Source organism: Daucus carota, chromosome 6 (assembly GCF_001625215.2).
Source record: "Daucus carota subsp. sativus chromosome 6, DH1 v3.0, whole genome shotgun sequence".
In the NCBI taxonomy this organism is placed as follows: domain Eukaryota; kingdom Viridiplantae; phylum Streptophyta; class Magnoliopsida; order Apiales; family Apiaceae; genus Daucus; species Daucus carota.
This window is the reverse complement of record NC_030386.2, coordinates 38,513,428-38,528,994: the sequence shown is the minus strand read 5'-3', so window position 1 is coordinate 38,528,994 and position 15,567 is coordinate 38,513,428. Positions and strand designations below refer to the sequence as shown.

Here is a 15,567-nt window from a genome sequence, read left to right as displayed (position 1 = left end):
GTTCCCAATCACATGGTTTACATATTAACCGGCCCCACTATGTCCTCCACTAGGACTAATCATCCTACAGATCGTACCAAACATTTCTTTCAATTTTCTCTTTTTTCTGCCTCATGCAAAACCTTCACATGCAACAAGCGACAAAACCCTCTAAGAGCTATTCCAGGCAGCAAAAACTGGCAAGTTAGCTGCAGAAATTTGAGCTGCTCTTGACTGAGATGAAGTGATCCAAGAACTATAGATGGATGGCGTCGCAAAGGGTATCACCGCGGCGCCTGATTTCTCAGGACTCCCTTCTCTGGAACTACTCAAGCTTGTGACCAAAGAAGAAGGGGTTGACAAATGGTGGTTGTTGATCTTAGTTGCTTGATTGCCTATTAGTTGACTCGAGTTCGTCTCACTGCCAATCAGGTTCTGTAAGGCCATTGAGAAAGCGGAGTCCTTGTAATGCTGTCCAGCAGCATTTTGTTTTTGCTGCATCACTTTCCAATCCAAAACGCTTGGATTTTGCCCCTGTTGGATACCTTCCTCATTATTAGTTTTCATCGGGCTAACAAATGTAGTGATCGCGTCATTGGTGGTCTCTCTGTCTTTGTTACGCCTTGCAAGCTCTCCAGCAAGCAAAGTATTGCTTGCCATAATTTTCTCCACATCGTATCGTGTTATGTCAAAGTTTGTGACAGCATTCACCCCGCGGAATTTGATTGCAGCTATGTCATAAGCTTCTGCAGCTTCTTCTTGGGTACCTAAAAAAATTCCCACATCGTATCGTGTTACATCTCAACAGTCTATACTCTTAAAGTTCTAGTTTTTTGTATATGATCGAAAGAAAAGCCTCATAATTAAAGGTCCACTTTGATTTGTCCTGCTAAAGAGGTTTTGTTGGACTAACAACAGCTTTTGTAAAAGCATATCTCTGTAGTGGCTTAAAAACAGTCAAGAAAGTGAACACTCTGAGGTGCTTTCGAAATGATGAGCTAGGACATTGCAGCTTTATATTACATAATCAGAGATAATTATGGGAGAATAATGGTTTAGATGATACAATTAGAACTGGATTTTGGTCCAGACATTCATGAACAATACTGCAGAAACTTACTGAATGTCCCGAGATAAAGATCTTTGTTTCCTGCAACGCGGCCAATCCTAGCTTGCCATCTTCCATGCTGATGATGCCTATTTGAAATTAGTCACAAGAACCAAAATGAATTCCCACAAAATTATTATGTCAACATCAAAGATTTTGTTCTGAAAAATATTAGAAACCTGGTCACCCCTCTGTACATCGACGCTCCCCTGGAGAAACCGCTGCTTCTCCTGAACACGAATTGAAAAAATGTTAATTGGAACACTGGATTTCTGTATGTTACATTCTGAGACAGTTAAATTTAAACTTATTTCTACCTTCTTAGATGGGCAACGTATTCCTGACGGGTCATATTTTTCATTTCCTCGAGCTGCTGCTGGTAATTTTCCAACTGCAACAAGAGCAGGCCAATAAACCACATTGTTCTTTAGTTAAAATCTTGAATATAAAATTTCAATACCTGGAAATTTATATGTGTTGCAACTCCCCAATACTTAAGAGCAGCACAGTCATAGGCTCTTGCGGCTTTCTCTTCCATATCATAACCCCCTGATATAGCATACCAAGTATCTTAGTACTGATAATCCTTGTCATTGTTACGCGTGTTTTAATTTCATTTTAATCGAAACAAAAGGGCTTACCAAGATAAACTGAAGCAATATGCACCAATGGATTTGGAAAGCAGAATGCCAAAGAGCACAAACATGTGTCAATGAATAGCAGAAGCATTGATTAGATTGTCAAGAAAGATGAGCCAAATATAGCAGTTCTATAGTGACTTTTTTGTTTTGTTTTGAATAATATGTTTTTCTTGGTGATTTATTAACAACCAAGTCACTAACCTTGCCTTCCTTTCCTTGTTTGCCCCTCTTTCTTGCAACTATTGTCCCACAAATGTGCTTCATATCTACCAGTCCATCTATGCCTAAGACAAGAAAGAAGCACATTCAAATAATGTAAATAATTTACAAGAAAATTTTTTTAAAAAATTACATCCCTAGTTCCATATTCAGTAATTATGACAAATTAAATATAGATTATTATTTTTGCTAACAATCTAGATTATTGCGGAAAAAACGAATGAGACGGAGGGAGTAGTTTACCAACCTTGTGACACCTCTATACTGAGATGTTCTCTGCCCAAATGCATCCAATGACTTTCTATGAGAGGGCTGCTTGGTACCCATCTTTTCAGATCCTCTCTTCTTTGTCTCCATGGCCAAACACACAGTGCCAGTGGGTGAGATCTGCCTTGATGCTGTCACACAGCTTGACTGAGAGCCAGGGCTCATAGACAAGCTCAAAGACTGTAAATCCCCACAGCCCATTGACCCAACAGAACCAGAACCAACATCAACAATCAGGCCAGAGGAAATCATATGCTGGCCCAGAATCCAGTCCCCAACCTGGCCTTCTTCTCTGTGTTCTCCTTGTGGCAAGGTTTGATACATTATATTCTGGCTAGTTAGGCCAGAAAGGTATTGCATCTCTTCTTGTGTACTAAAGGGCTGCTGAATAATGTCAAGAGAGTGATACTTTTCTATACCACTTTCATATTGATGATGCCCTCCTCCTAAGAAATTCTCCAATCTTGGGGAAGAACTTGACACCATACCTTACAAAAGAGTAAAAAGAATGTGTCTGGTAAATCATAGTCATGAACAGAAAAATTTCAAAAAAAAATTCTCACCATTAGAAGATGCTGAGATGTAGAGGCTTGCAGAAACATTATGAGCTGCAGCAGCAGGTTGATAATGATCCTCAGTCTTCAGATGAGGTGATAGGGAGAAACCTAGCCAGTTTGGAGCACTACTATTACTGTTACTAGAGTTCATCTTAGTTTCTTCTTTTTTTGACTTATTTTGGTTTCAAGAACTCTTTTGTTAGATATTCTAATGATATAAGAAAATCTAAGCACTTATCTTTTTGCTTAAATCAACTGAGAACTTGTAGTTGGCTGCAGAGAAATAATGAAGCCAAGAAGAGTGCAGATATAATAATAACAACCAGCCAAAAATTCTATCTTCTACAAAAGTCCAGTCTAGCAAATATTCTTCAGAGCCAAATTTGTTCCTTTAACAGAAACAAATATAAATGTATGAAAGAGTAGACCCTAGCACAGGCTACACTACAGACTACAGGGACCTCAGTCTATAGACAAGCAAAGATTTTGAAGCCTCTATGTTACATGATGCAGAAGAAAAGAACTTGTCTGCAGCCTTGGGCTGGTCTCTACTTTATGAACAATTGATGCCCTTGAACCCTAGCTTAAAACCTCAGGCTAGCAACTGTGTTTTACAGTAATAAGTTTGTGTAGCACAGAGGGAAATATATGGTTTCCAGTGAGTAGTTGATAGTAGAGTGACTGAGAGTGAGAGGTGAGTGGGATGGTCTTTTAAAGGGCGCCAAAGGGTTATAATTTCTGTGGAGACTGGAGAGATAGAAAGAAAGTAGGTAAAATGGATTGTTTGCTTAGATGGGGATATTAACGAACCGAGTCGAATTTTTACAATTATACGTCTTAAGAACTTGGTTGTAGATGGGCTAAGAACCGCTAATGAATCGAACCTGTACCTCTTGGATTAAGATAAAACACCTCAACCATGAGGGCAGATAAACAATTTAATGAGAATGATAGTGTAAATATATACCTATTGAGAAGGTCAGTGGGGGCAAGTACTCCCACTGCCTCCTCTAAATACGTCCCTGCATGCACGGGCCTCCGGAGTCGAATAACAAAATGTTTCTATATTCAAAAATCAAATTTTATGTGACAAGAAAATATTTAAAATACTCCTCAGTCTATTACTCCCTCTGTCCCATTTAATTGTATACGTTTCTTTTTCACTGCTCGACACGCACTTCAATGCTCTTATAAAATATTGTTCCATAACTTATTTTTAAAATTTTCTTTTTCTGTATAAAAATATAACATTCAAACTTTTATTCAGAAAAGAAAAATCTTGAAAATAAATTATAGAACTATGCTTTACGGAAGCATTAAAGTCTGTGCCGCGTCCCCGTCCCCCAATGTATATAACTCAGGGGGACGGAGGGAGTATATTGCTTATCCCTGCTCTACTGAACAAGTGATTAAAGTAAACCGAACTATTTGCTAGGATGCTGGGATACAATATGTAATACTATGGATTTTTAATATTGGAAAGGAAGGGTAATGCATGCACTACGGCAGCGTAGACCCAGAGACCACAGTCTAACAGGAAAGGAGAGTACCTGTGTTTGTATTACAGTATTACAGTACTATATTAGTCTACAGGTAGTACTGGCATTGCATATATAAATCGATCTAGTCGGTCTTGGCAAAATATCGATATATAAATGCGAATGCTAAGGAGGTCTCTTTTTTTTCTTTTAAACCCGTATCCTGGTGGGTTTGCGCCTCTCGACTAATATGGTTGGGCAGCACACTCATACTTCGAGCATCGTAGCCCACTTACCCCAGCAGCGTCTAGAAAATCGAACTCATGATCTCAAGAGAGAAAGTCTTAAACGTCACCGTCCAGTCACACGGGACGCTCATGAGATAATGCGAAGAGGTGTTGTTGAAGTCCTTTGTGTAAAAATTTTGAAGGTTTAGAATTCATGTATGTATAGATTCGTACCGGTACAGTAGTACGGTAGCTGCAAACATTAATTCTGGCAGCTTGTCGGCGTTGTGTCATACGCAATATTCAGATAAGTCTAAATCTGTGGATTCAGAAACAAAATAAATGGATCCTCATTGTCAAGTTTCCCAAGCTACATTATATAAACATACAGGAATCTTAACATTGAATGTACACGACTAGTCACCATCTAACTCATTCAATCCCAAACCTATCCCTTTTCTTTTTTCACTTTTTTACCATCCAAATAAGTCGCTTAAATCTTCAATTGATCATCCAAACGAACCATCGGTTCATGTAAATACATATTTTGGTTAAAATTTCAAGTTCTTAGACCAAAAACAACCGAAAATAATGCTGTAAAAAAACAATAAGATGAAGCCAAATTATTAAAACAGGGCAGTACAAGTCAGAAAGGAAAAAGAGTACGGTATCACTAGTCGTTTTCTGCAATTTTTGTCATATATTTGGACAATATGTATGTTTCGTTGTTTCCAGCTGACCCATCAATTTTCTTCGATAATATTATGGAATATCGCAATCCCCAAAGGTCACCGTATTTTTGGTTAAATAAACGTTCAAAACGCCAGTTTTCGAGCCAAACCGCGTTGGTCTCGACCCAAAATACCAGTATTACTAATCAGGAACGAAGTATACGAACTCGATTTTCGTTTATTTTGTTCAAATCATTGTTGTACTACAGAATTTCCGGCATCACACAGCAATATTATTGGGCCATTTGAGTGAACTTAAAATAAGTGCTTTTTCATTTAAGTAAAAAAATGAAGTAGAATTTAGAAGCAAGTTAAGATTTATAAGTGATTAAAGAGTTTGGGGAAGAAGTGAAGCTGAGAGAAAAAATAGTATTTTTAAAAAGTGCTTCTGTTTTTTTCCACAAACGGATCGAGGAAAACAAAAGCCTAACTCCTCTCGTGTAAAAATACCAAAATATCACGGATACAATAAAACAAGACTCGAAAAAGGGGATAATGAGGAGTAATGGAGTATAGTATCATATGGATTAATTTCTTGCTTTTTTTTTTAATCAACAGCATAAAGAAGGTGTAGTGTGGTCAAACACCTACTTCCTGAACATGATGGAATTGGTCTCTCAATTGCTTTTATGTTTCATATATTCCAACTATGATGTGCTATAGGGTCCCCAAAACAGTCTCGTTTATTTTACCTACAACTGTTGCTACTTTGTCTATACAAAGCTAAACGTTCACATTCCCTGTGTTGCCCTTTCTGGAACCATGTATAACACCTCAAAATATTTTTATATTTTTTTCATAAAATAAACAAACATTTCTGTAATTCTAAATCTGCAAAAATACTCGGTGAGCCCTGATCCCACCAAAAATACATAAATTTTAAGAGGCGTTTGGATGTTAGATGGAACTGATGATCGAGAATGGAAATAATGAAGTTCTCATTCCGTATTACAAAATAACTAATTCAAACACTAACACATGAGTTTGACGGTATAATTCATTAACCTTCCACGTTAATTATGAACCATATGTCTCCTTCATGTCAAAAACGCGAAAAAATTGGAAACTTAATTGACACTTCTTGATCCCCTGTACTAAAATCTTGGTTTAGTCCCCTTAAGGTATTTAACTGCAGATTTACTCTTTAATTTCGATAAAATTCCCTGACAGACGACAATTTATGGTTGCATAACAGCATGCAAACATGAACAGATTAACGCGCACGAAGGCTTGATAACAAGGGACAGATTTTCAAAGCGAATGATTTTATGGTGGATGGGAGAGAGTAGTACTACGGAGAAGGAGATGATTTATGATTTATGCATGTACAAGTGGGATACTAACTTTGATTAGTGGTAATCATTGTTAATCCACCCACTCTCAGTTTGTGGAGGAAATTTAAATAAAGCTTTAATCTTTCTCAGATTCGATATAATGATATTTGATACTGGTTATAAAGTGGGTGTGTAGATTCTGTAGTTGTTAATTACTGACAGGCAGTGGTTTTGCAGTTAAATTTACTGACAATATCTGACATTTACTCTGTAAATTAGTACAGTATTAAGTTAGCTAAACAAAGTTAAGATGTCATTAAGATACAAAAATGTCATTTTAGTATTATGAACTCCAGATAATTTCATATAGAAACTCCCCCGGAGTACTTGATCAGCTCTTATAGAACGGCAACTGTGGAGGATTCGACTCAGTCCAAAACCAGGGTGTGGTGTGGCTTATCTTAATTCGCACTAGTCACAAATTTATTTCTGAATTTTTTGATTTATATATTTACAAATAATGAATACCAAACACTTATCAAATTATATAATACTGATGGTTCCCAGCCAGTAATTTAAATACCCAGTATTTTATTGATTTGACTAAAATCCTCGATTTATCTGATATCCGATTTCGACATGGTCCAAACATATCCAAGATTGTGTAATTTTTTAAATAAATTTAATATGATATCAGAAGAATGAACAAATGTCTATTCATACTTATTTATTTAATTTAAATATTTATTATTGTTTATATATTTTTGCACTATATTTTTCTTTATTATATCGTTAAATTCATCTTTTAAATTGTAAATTATAATTACATTTTGTTTAATACACTTGTAAGTTGTAAGGCGTCTTTTTTAATTTACAAGTTAGAATATAAAAAAATTAAAATACTTAGTTCAGTTTTAAAAATCTAATTATATACAAATATATTTCATTAAGCGATAGTTTGTAATATTTTATCATTATATTACTAATATCATACATAAAAAACTAAAAGTTATTAACAGTTGTATTCAAACGGATTGAAACTTATAGACTTCAATTTATTTTTCACTGCCGAATAACTTTTTTATTTATAAATAAATAGTAATATTTTATTTAAAAATTTTCAAATATAACTTATTTCAGAATACTCAAACATGTCCCCTCTCCCCTGCACAAGGCCCAACCTCTCTCCTGACAAAATAAAATATAATGAGGCCCAGCCTCTCTTCAGACGGGCTTTACATGATTTTTGAAAATATAAAATATTACTAGGCTGTGGTGACCATTTTCTAGTGGGCTTATATTCACCAATATCCTACCATGACATGCTTGATGGGCTGAGTCTTTTAAAGAAACTTTTTTTTTTTTGGACAGATCTTTTAAAGAAACTTTATATAGCCTAGAGAAATAAAAATTCTGACCCAAATGTCCGAAATTCCTCTATTTATAATTACATTTCAGTTTATATCTCATTCTACGCCATTTCATAATTTTCCTACTCAGTATTTTTCTTAACGATCAATTCGTAAATTTACATAAATATTCCTCTTTTATTATAACACTTGAACACCAAACCTTAGAGTTCGTATAAAATTTATTTTTATAACAAATTTTCAAATTTTTTATTTCTGAATAAAAATTTAGTAAAATTTGCACAAAGAACTTTTATTTTGAAGAAACTTATTTACAAAGATTTAAAAATTATATGTTACAAAAAATTTAAATTCTTGTGACAAAAAAAAAAAAATTAAATTGTCCGCTTCCCAAATATATACTACTCGCCCGAACACGGGGAGTGAGTATGTTGCAGAACCATCTGAGAAGGCCCAAAACCCATTTACCAAGTGGGTTTTCAGTTGGGCCCTTGTCAATCTCAATTTCAATTACCTGTAAACCTGAAATTAATTATCCCTACATTAAATCTCAAAAAAGGAAACAAACAATAATTGTAATAGCAAAGCATGGAGACAGGAGAGTGGAACTGAAAAAAGGGAGGAGCAAAGCTTAAGAAATGATTAAAAGAGTGTAAAGTGTAATTAATATAGTAGTAAAAAGAAAGATTAGAGTAAAAGAAAACAATGATACAAGTGTAAGATTCTTCTTTAAGGTAACATATCAAACCCATCATTGCTAATTAGGCAGGACCGCATATCTTCATCTCCCTAATTAGCCCCCACCTTAATCAACACCATGGCGTGCTCTTGCTGCACGCTTGTCATGGCACCAACTTATTCCTCTCTATTAAGTTTTAGTTTTAGTTCATTCTTTAATTGACCAAATATTTTAGGCTTTTGAGGTGAAATCGAGGTCAACTCTGCTTACAACCAACTCCAATTGGATATAAAAATTAACGTTATACCGATCGATATAAAAATTAACGTTATACTGATTGATAGTACGGCGTTTGTGGAATTAGGGATGGAATCGAAAGTCCAAAAATCTAATTGGAGACGGAATTAGAAGATAAAAAGAAATTAAGCTGAAAATCTAGATATTGAAGTTTTCTCAATATTAGAGCATTACTAATACATGTGTTGTCAGATTAAAAATCGATCTGGCACGGTTTTTAACTAAAATTCATTAATATATGATTTAAATACAATTTGAGCATATTATGTAAAATAAAAGATAAAAATAACAAAAGATTTCAAATCAACTATAATTATATTTAAATAATATATTATATTTATAACAACTTTAAATAATAATAACATATTATATCCAAATATTTTATAAGTTTAATAAAAAATTTACATGAAATATTTTTAATATATAGCGTTGAAAGTATTCTTATATCTATATCGATTTATATGATTGTAAACAAAAATATTCAACAAAATTTTAATATATCCCAGAATTTCGATTTATATTTGTGATTTGGAGGATCCTCCAAATCCGCCCAATTAGTTGATAATTCGAGACTGATTTAAGTTAAATTATCCATAAGTGTCTTCTTCTATACTGGCATATCTTGAATCCAAGATGTTCTGGATAACTAAAATTTCCCCATATCCTCACAATGTGATTAAATTCCACTATTTCCAACTTTACATCAGTCACCATCAAAACCTTTTCAATCAAAAACACGCATATATTCATAAAAAATTGTTGTTAACACCCTTCTTATTTCTCCTAATCCAAGTCAAATATTAAGCACACAATCATTGATTCTAATAAAGATTAGCTACATAGTTACACTTAGAAACAATAATAAAGTGTACCTACTCCACACTACAAGTCACAAAATTTCCAACAAAGAAAATATACTCCTATTTGATAGATCTCGAATCTAAGGGCCTCACCAAAGGAAGTCTGGAGAATGATTTGGTGTGAGAACCCACACTGATAAGTTAGGTGTGGCATCCCAATCATAATCCATCATTTAACATTTATCAGTTCTCCCATTCTTTTTTATTCTCCTCACTGTATTGCACTAATTGTGGGACTTTATTTATGGAAATGTCTCATTTTTTTATTTTTTTTTTTGTCATAAGAAATGTCTCATATTTTAATATATACCTGCATGATGATCCTTAGCTAAATCTGCAGTGTTTCACACTGGATCACAAGCCATTAATTCCGGGGTTACTTGTGTTTCCAGCAAGATCACAACCGTGCAAACTGTTGACCAAATAGCTTTAGTACTTGACTCGCATCTTATTCTCTTTAAAAAAATGTTATGTATAAATTATTATTAACAATTATGATCGCACATATCGGAAATCGGAACTCATCAGTTAATCTAGAATTTATGAAAAAAATTTCAGATTTTTTTTGATAAGTCGAAATTTTTTAGTTAAATCAGAATATAATCGGTAAATTAGTAATATATTTTTTAAAAATTAATCTATAACTTTTAAATAAATCAATTTTTTTAGCAAATTGTTGGCAGTTATTATTGTATATATGTTGAAAGAATAAATTTAAAATTGTAACTGAATTCAATTTCATTTATTATATTGATGATCGAAATTTCAAATTTATAATAAAAAAGCGGATGTTATTATTCTTCTTACAAAGTGCTAACGTTCATAATATTGGTTCGTATGTATAAAATATTTAATTTAACTTTTTTAGCTGCCGGGTAGAATTAAATTCCAAGTATTTCCAACAATCTTTCAAGAAGCAGCAAGTGTGTGATACAAGTAGATGCTTACAGCTGGAAACGTACAAGGACAATCAAGTATTTATATTGATTAGATTCCATTATTCCTTATGTTGAGACTTGAGAGAAGCAAAGGGCTCAAAGCAAAAGAAAAAAACTAAAGATTGCACTGACACACAGCTTAAACAACATTAACCCACAATTATATATAATAATTCCACACAATTATTACAGTTTTCTCACAAGAAGCTGCATTTTCTTGGACTTGTTCGATCAAAGCCATCCATTTGTTACATACTTAAATCAAATATAATCTGTATTTTAGTAAGAAAAAAAATTTAGTTTCACATTGTCCATGATCCAAATGAGAAAAGACATGATAATGTATGTTTGAAAAAGAGTTGTTGGATTAGTTGGCACTGAGAAAAATGAGTGTGTAACAGCAAGTAGAGAGAGATCTAGTTTTCTAACAGTTGGCAAAAATTGTGTCAGTTAAAAAATCAAAAAAGATATGTGAAGCAAGCAAGCTAACAAAGCTTGGGCTTGAAGAGAAGAACAACAACCTCTTCAATCTATTATGAGCTTTGAGAACTTCAAGAAAGTTAATTAATATTTTATTATTATACTAATCAAGATTAATTACTAGTTAAAAGAAGCTTAAAGGAGTTAAATATGGTGTAGATTAACAGTAGGAGCAGTTGCAGTAGTTACTCTCTTTTTCTCTTTTTATATACTTGTTTTGCAGTAGTTATTCTGTCCTTCAAAGTCTTATATGTCACCAGTTAGCCTGGGCAGGTAAGCAAAGCCTCTTGCTCTTATCATTTTCTATTTTTTCTTTATATATGTTCATGCATTTCAAGTTTCTGCAGATACCCATTTAGTATTTTGTAGCATTTGATGCATTAGGAGAATTTAATGCTATATGGTGATGTTAGAATATCAATAAAAAAAGTTGCTTGAAATGGGCTTTCAAGAATTCTTGATTTAAAGCATTAAATTTAAGAATTGGTTGATTTCAATCCCTTTCATTCCTCTGAACACTCATGATCTTGGAACAGTTTGTTTCAGAGTTATTTAAGTTGGGTGTATAATTAGTGTTTGACTGGGGATTCTGGAGATTGATACTAAATAAGAGTGTGATGTAAGTATAACCAAGAAAAGATAAAGAAAAAGTGAGAAAAAAAGAAAAGGGAATCTGCTTTATTTTGTTAGTATTATACTGAGCTGTTACTTAGCTAGTGCCATTCACTTGTGCAGTTGTGCTGTGTATGTGTGTGTGTGAGACTACTTTAAGCTCTGAAAGGTTCATACTTTCTTGTCTCTGAGTATACTTTTTCTCATTTTCAGAATAGACTTGATCCTAGGGGTTTTGAAACAAGGGTTATGTAGCTGGTGATGCTGTGTAGATTTTATGCCTGGTACATTGGATTTCCCCTTTTTCTTTGTGTCCATGGGATGCTGCTGAGTGCAAGAGGCTTCTTTCTTTTGCTTTAACCTCATCTCTTAGTACTATAAAGCTGCAGACTTTGTTTTGTTCCTTGTCTAGTTCTGCAAGATATCACCAGTCAAACCAATTTAACTTTACCTATATGTATAAATATATTCTTCTGTAAAATACTCCACCATTAGGCTCCTGGTTTAGCTTACCTAGTGAATTAAGGTTCTTTTTTGAGGTGTTGAGCTTTATAGTGTAGATTGTGGGGTTTTGTATTTGATTTAAGATCATGGGGACTGAGGATCATGGTGATATGAGGTTCCACCATAGAGATGGTGATGGCTTGTTGAATGTTAGTTCATCAGTGATGAGCACAAATCCATTATCTGATAAGGTTGCAGGAAAGGCAATGGGGTCAGCTTCAATGTTTAAAGCTATAAATGGGCCAGACCCTTTCGGTTCGGGTTGGGATCCACTGGTTTCTTTAAATCAAAGTGAGAATTTTGGGGGTCATAGTAGCTACTCGAGTCGAGGTTATTCAGTGGATAATCAAGCAATCGGCAGCTCTTCCCACCTTGTTCATTATCAATCTGATTCAGGTCTTGGTGAAATGGTGCCAAAGTTGTCGGGTTTTGGAAGTGGAAGTTTTTCAGAAATGGTCAATTCTTATGGCATTCCTGACTGTGGGCAGATGAGTTACTCCCTCAACAAAGGAGGGATGGAAAAGGCTTTGCTCACTGGTACACATTCTCGAAAGGATTGTCAAATTCCTGATGATAAAACATCACCTGATCGGAAGAATAAAAGGAAAGCAGCAGATACAGATTCACTGCTTCATGCTAACAAGGTACAATGATCTTGAATTTTCTGAAATCAAATTATGAGAATTTGTATTTCGTTTATATTTCATTGTTTGATAATTGTTATGAATCTCAGAATGACTCAGAGCAACAAGATCCTTCAGCAATTAGCTTAGAAGAGGATGGTAGGAAACAGAAAACTGAACAAAACATTACTTCAAATTCAAGGGGTAAGCAAAGTGGTAAACAAGCTAAAGAAAATTCTGACAGCGGAGACGCTGCTAAAGATAGTTACATCCATGTGAGAGCCAAAAGAGGCCAGGCTACGAACAGTCACAGCTTGGCGGAAAGGGTAAAGTCTTCACTAACTAGTATATGGATAATGAAAACCAAAATTTGCAGTACTCTGAAGTCTAAATGGTCTCACGAGTTTTTTGTTTGCAGGTGAGAAGAGAGAGGATTAGCGAGCGTATGAGATTGCTACAAGAACTTGTACCAGGATGCAATAAGGTAACTGAAGTTACTGAACTGCAATTTTCTCAATTGTTGTATCTTAATAATCCTCTAGAGAGATGCTAACTATTCATATCGTTTCTACTATAGATTACTGGCAAGGCTGTAATGCTTGATGAGATTATTAACTATGTGCAATCGCTGCAGCAGCAAGTTGAGGTAGTATTAGCCCTACCCTCTTTATTTATTTTTATTAATTATAACTAAGCATATTAGAACTAACATGAATTAAAAGTATGTAAACTTGGATCAAATGGCAGCCACTCTAGCATAATTGGCTATAACAAGTCTCGACATAATGTTTACCCATTTAGTGTGTCTTGGGAGATCTGTTTTTAGTACCGGAAATCCCCAGGCAAATATATTACACCACATAAACACAACTGAACAATTTAGTATGCAAATCACTTAATTGCTTCGCACCTGTGATTTAAGTCTGTTCCGAATACACTTCTAAACTACGTTGGATGGTACTGCAGGAAAAGGGAAATTGTCAATTTCTGCATACTGTAGCACTTAAAAGTTTAATGATACATATCTGGTTTTTTGTGTTTAGTAATGAGATATTGCTCTGTTGTTGCAGTTTCTGTCGATGAAACTTGCAACTGTGAACCCCGAGGTGAATATCGATATAGAACGAATTCTTTCAAAAGATGTGAGTAAACATCAAATTCTTTGCAAAACTTCAGTTTCAAATCTTTCCTCTTGAGCTTCATCTTTGCATTATTACTTGTAGCTTCTCAATTCAAGAAGTAGCAGTGCAGCTATTCTTGGATATCAAGGATTAAGGCCAACTCATCCTTTTCCACTGGGGAACATACCAGGCATCCCAAATACGACCCCATCATACCACTCTATGCCTCAGGTAATTAAGCGTTTCTATAAGTAAACTTGTCACTGTTATCTGTCAGAGCTTATCAAACTAAAGTAGCTCGAAATTACAGGCTGTATGGGACAATGAGCTGCATAATCTTCTTCAAATGGGATTTGATGCTAACAATAATCTTGGGCCAACTGGTAATTTTTACAAACTTCAGTTTTCATCAGTCACAAAATGCTTATGTTTTCGGGCTCTGTAGTCTAAACATCAAAACCTGCAATGTTTGCAGGACGTCCGAAGCTGGATTTATAAGAACTACCAAAGAGAAGAGAATTATAAATTTCCATAACAAAGAAGTTAATTTCAGAAATTGATTGCAGATACGATCCTATTATCCTAGCAACAAAAAGAAAATGGTTCAAAGATTCTTCCAAGTTGTATAGGTTCTCAGTGTCCCAACTGTTTGTTCTTCGAATTTTAGCAGAAGAAGATGACTTATTTACAAATTTTTTGTATATTTAGACAGAACTTTGAGTCTAAGATGGTTGTTTCTTCTGTGGCGTAGAGTAAAGAGTGTGTGTGTGAAGATTTAATTAAGAGCTTTCCTAGACAAAGTTTGAATAGAAAATATGTTATTGGTTGGTGTGGAAAGTTTTGTTCATTTGGTTTTCATTCCTTTGATGAAACCATTCATCACTTCATCTAACAATGTCTGTGAAAGTTCAATTACTTGCCTTCAAAGCTGATGCTCGATTTTAAATAAATAGAAAACAATAAGTTTGAGCATGGCAATAGAGCACAACACTCTTAGCTAAATAGTATATATGGCCTAATGCATCACTATATGAAGAATACCTAAAAAACATTATAGTCCTGTCATATGCTCACCATCCATCCACTCGTTACACATTTTAAGATACATATAAAATATAATTTAATAACTTATTACATTCTATAGGAGTTTTAAAATACTGAGTCCTCATATCTCATATAAACAATTTTAGAGAACAATGGAAGTAATTTCTTAGCGATAAATATATCTAATTAAGTATAATGTATCACTGTTCGGAGAATATGTTAAAAGTAATACACTCAGGCCTGCGCACCATACAGGCCATTTAGGCAGTGGCCTAAGGCCCCAATATTTGAAGGCCCCAAAAATTATATATATATTTTCATTGTAATTTCAAAATTGGAAAAAGATATATATGCTTATATTTGAAAACTCCAAAAAATATAATTTTGATTACATAAGGCCTCTAGTTATATATATATAATTAAAACTATATTTTATTATAAAAAAATAATGATTTTATTTATGAATGAGATTTACAAAAATAAAATTTTTATATTAATGTGACTAATTATAATTTCTTAAGTTCGGTTTTTCTATTGTAGTTGTACTTTCAATTATAT

The 15,567-nt window shown here is 34.1% G+C and overlaps 2 protein-coding genes across 2 annotated transcripts; one reads left to right on the top strand and one right to left on the bottom strand.

Moving 5' to 3' along the window:
• LOC108224255 (AP2-like ethylene-responsive transcription factor CRL5) lies at positions 1 to 3,056 on the bottom strand. The gene is made up of 8 exons (XM_064079989.1): positions 2,778 to 3,056; positions 2,195 to 2,702; positions 1,930 to 2,012; positions 1,548 to 1,636; positions 1,405 to 1,478; positions 1,267 to 1,317; positions 1,100 to 1,176; positions 1 to 746 (listed from the first exon to the last, which is right to left on the bottom strand). Exons 1-8 carry the CDS (start codon positions 2,920 to 2,922, stop codon positions 151 to 153), a joined length of 1,623 nt encoding a protein of 540 aa, XP_063936059.1. The 5' UTR covers positions 2,923 to 3,056; the 3' UTR covers positions 1 to 150.
• Positions 3,057 to 11,107: 8,051 nt separating this feature from the next.
• On the top strand, positions 11,108 to 14,802 carry LOC108227304 (transcription factor bHLH74). The gene is made up of 9 exons (XM_064079605.1): positions 11,108 to 11,378; positions 11,931 to 12,865; positions 12,955 to 13,170; positions 13,263 to 13,328; positions 13,422 to 13,490; positions 13,915 to 13,986; positions 14,068 to 14,196; positions 14,276 to 14,348; positions 14,441 to 14,802. Exons 2-9 carry the CDS (start codon positions 12,308 to 12,310, stop codon positions 14,461 to 14,463), a joined length of 1,206 nt encoding a protein of 401 aa, XP_063935675.1. The 5' UTR covers positions 11,108 to 11,378; positions 11,931 to 12,307; the 3' UTR covers positions 14,464 to 14,802.
• The last annotated feature ends 765 nt before the right edge of the window (positions 14,803 to 15,567 follow it).

What these genes read in the sequence shown, in the direction of transcription:
- LOC108224255 (XM_064079989.1), bottom strand. Translation starts at nt 2,922, where the DNA reads ATGAACTCTAGTAACAGTAATAGTAGTGCTCCAAACTGGCTAGGTTTC. An exon ending in CAGTATAGAGGTGTCACAAG is followed by an intron (nt 2,013 to 2,194) that starts GTTGGTAAACTA and finishes TTCTTGTCTTAG; the next exon opens with GCATAGATGGACTGGTAGAT. An exon ending in ATGTACAGAGGGGTGACCAG is followed by an intron (nt 1,177 to 1,266) that starts GTTTCTAATATT and finishes AATTTCAAATAG; the next exon opens with GCATCATCAGCATGGAAGAT.
- LOC108227304 (XM_064079605.1), top strand. Translation starts at nt 12,308, where the DNA reads ATGGGGACTGAGGATCATGGTGATATGAGGTTCCACCATAGAGATGGT. An exon ending in CACTGCTTCATGCTAACAAG is followed by an intron (nt 12,866 to 12,954) that starts GTACAATGATCT and finishes TATGAATCTCAG; the next exon opens with AATGACTCAGAGCAACAAGA. An exon ending in AACGAATTCTTTCAAAAGAT is followed by an intron (nt 13,987 to 14,067) that starts GTGAGTAAACAT and finishes TATTACTTGTAG; the next exon opens with CTTCTCAATTCAAGAAGTAG.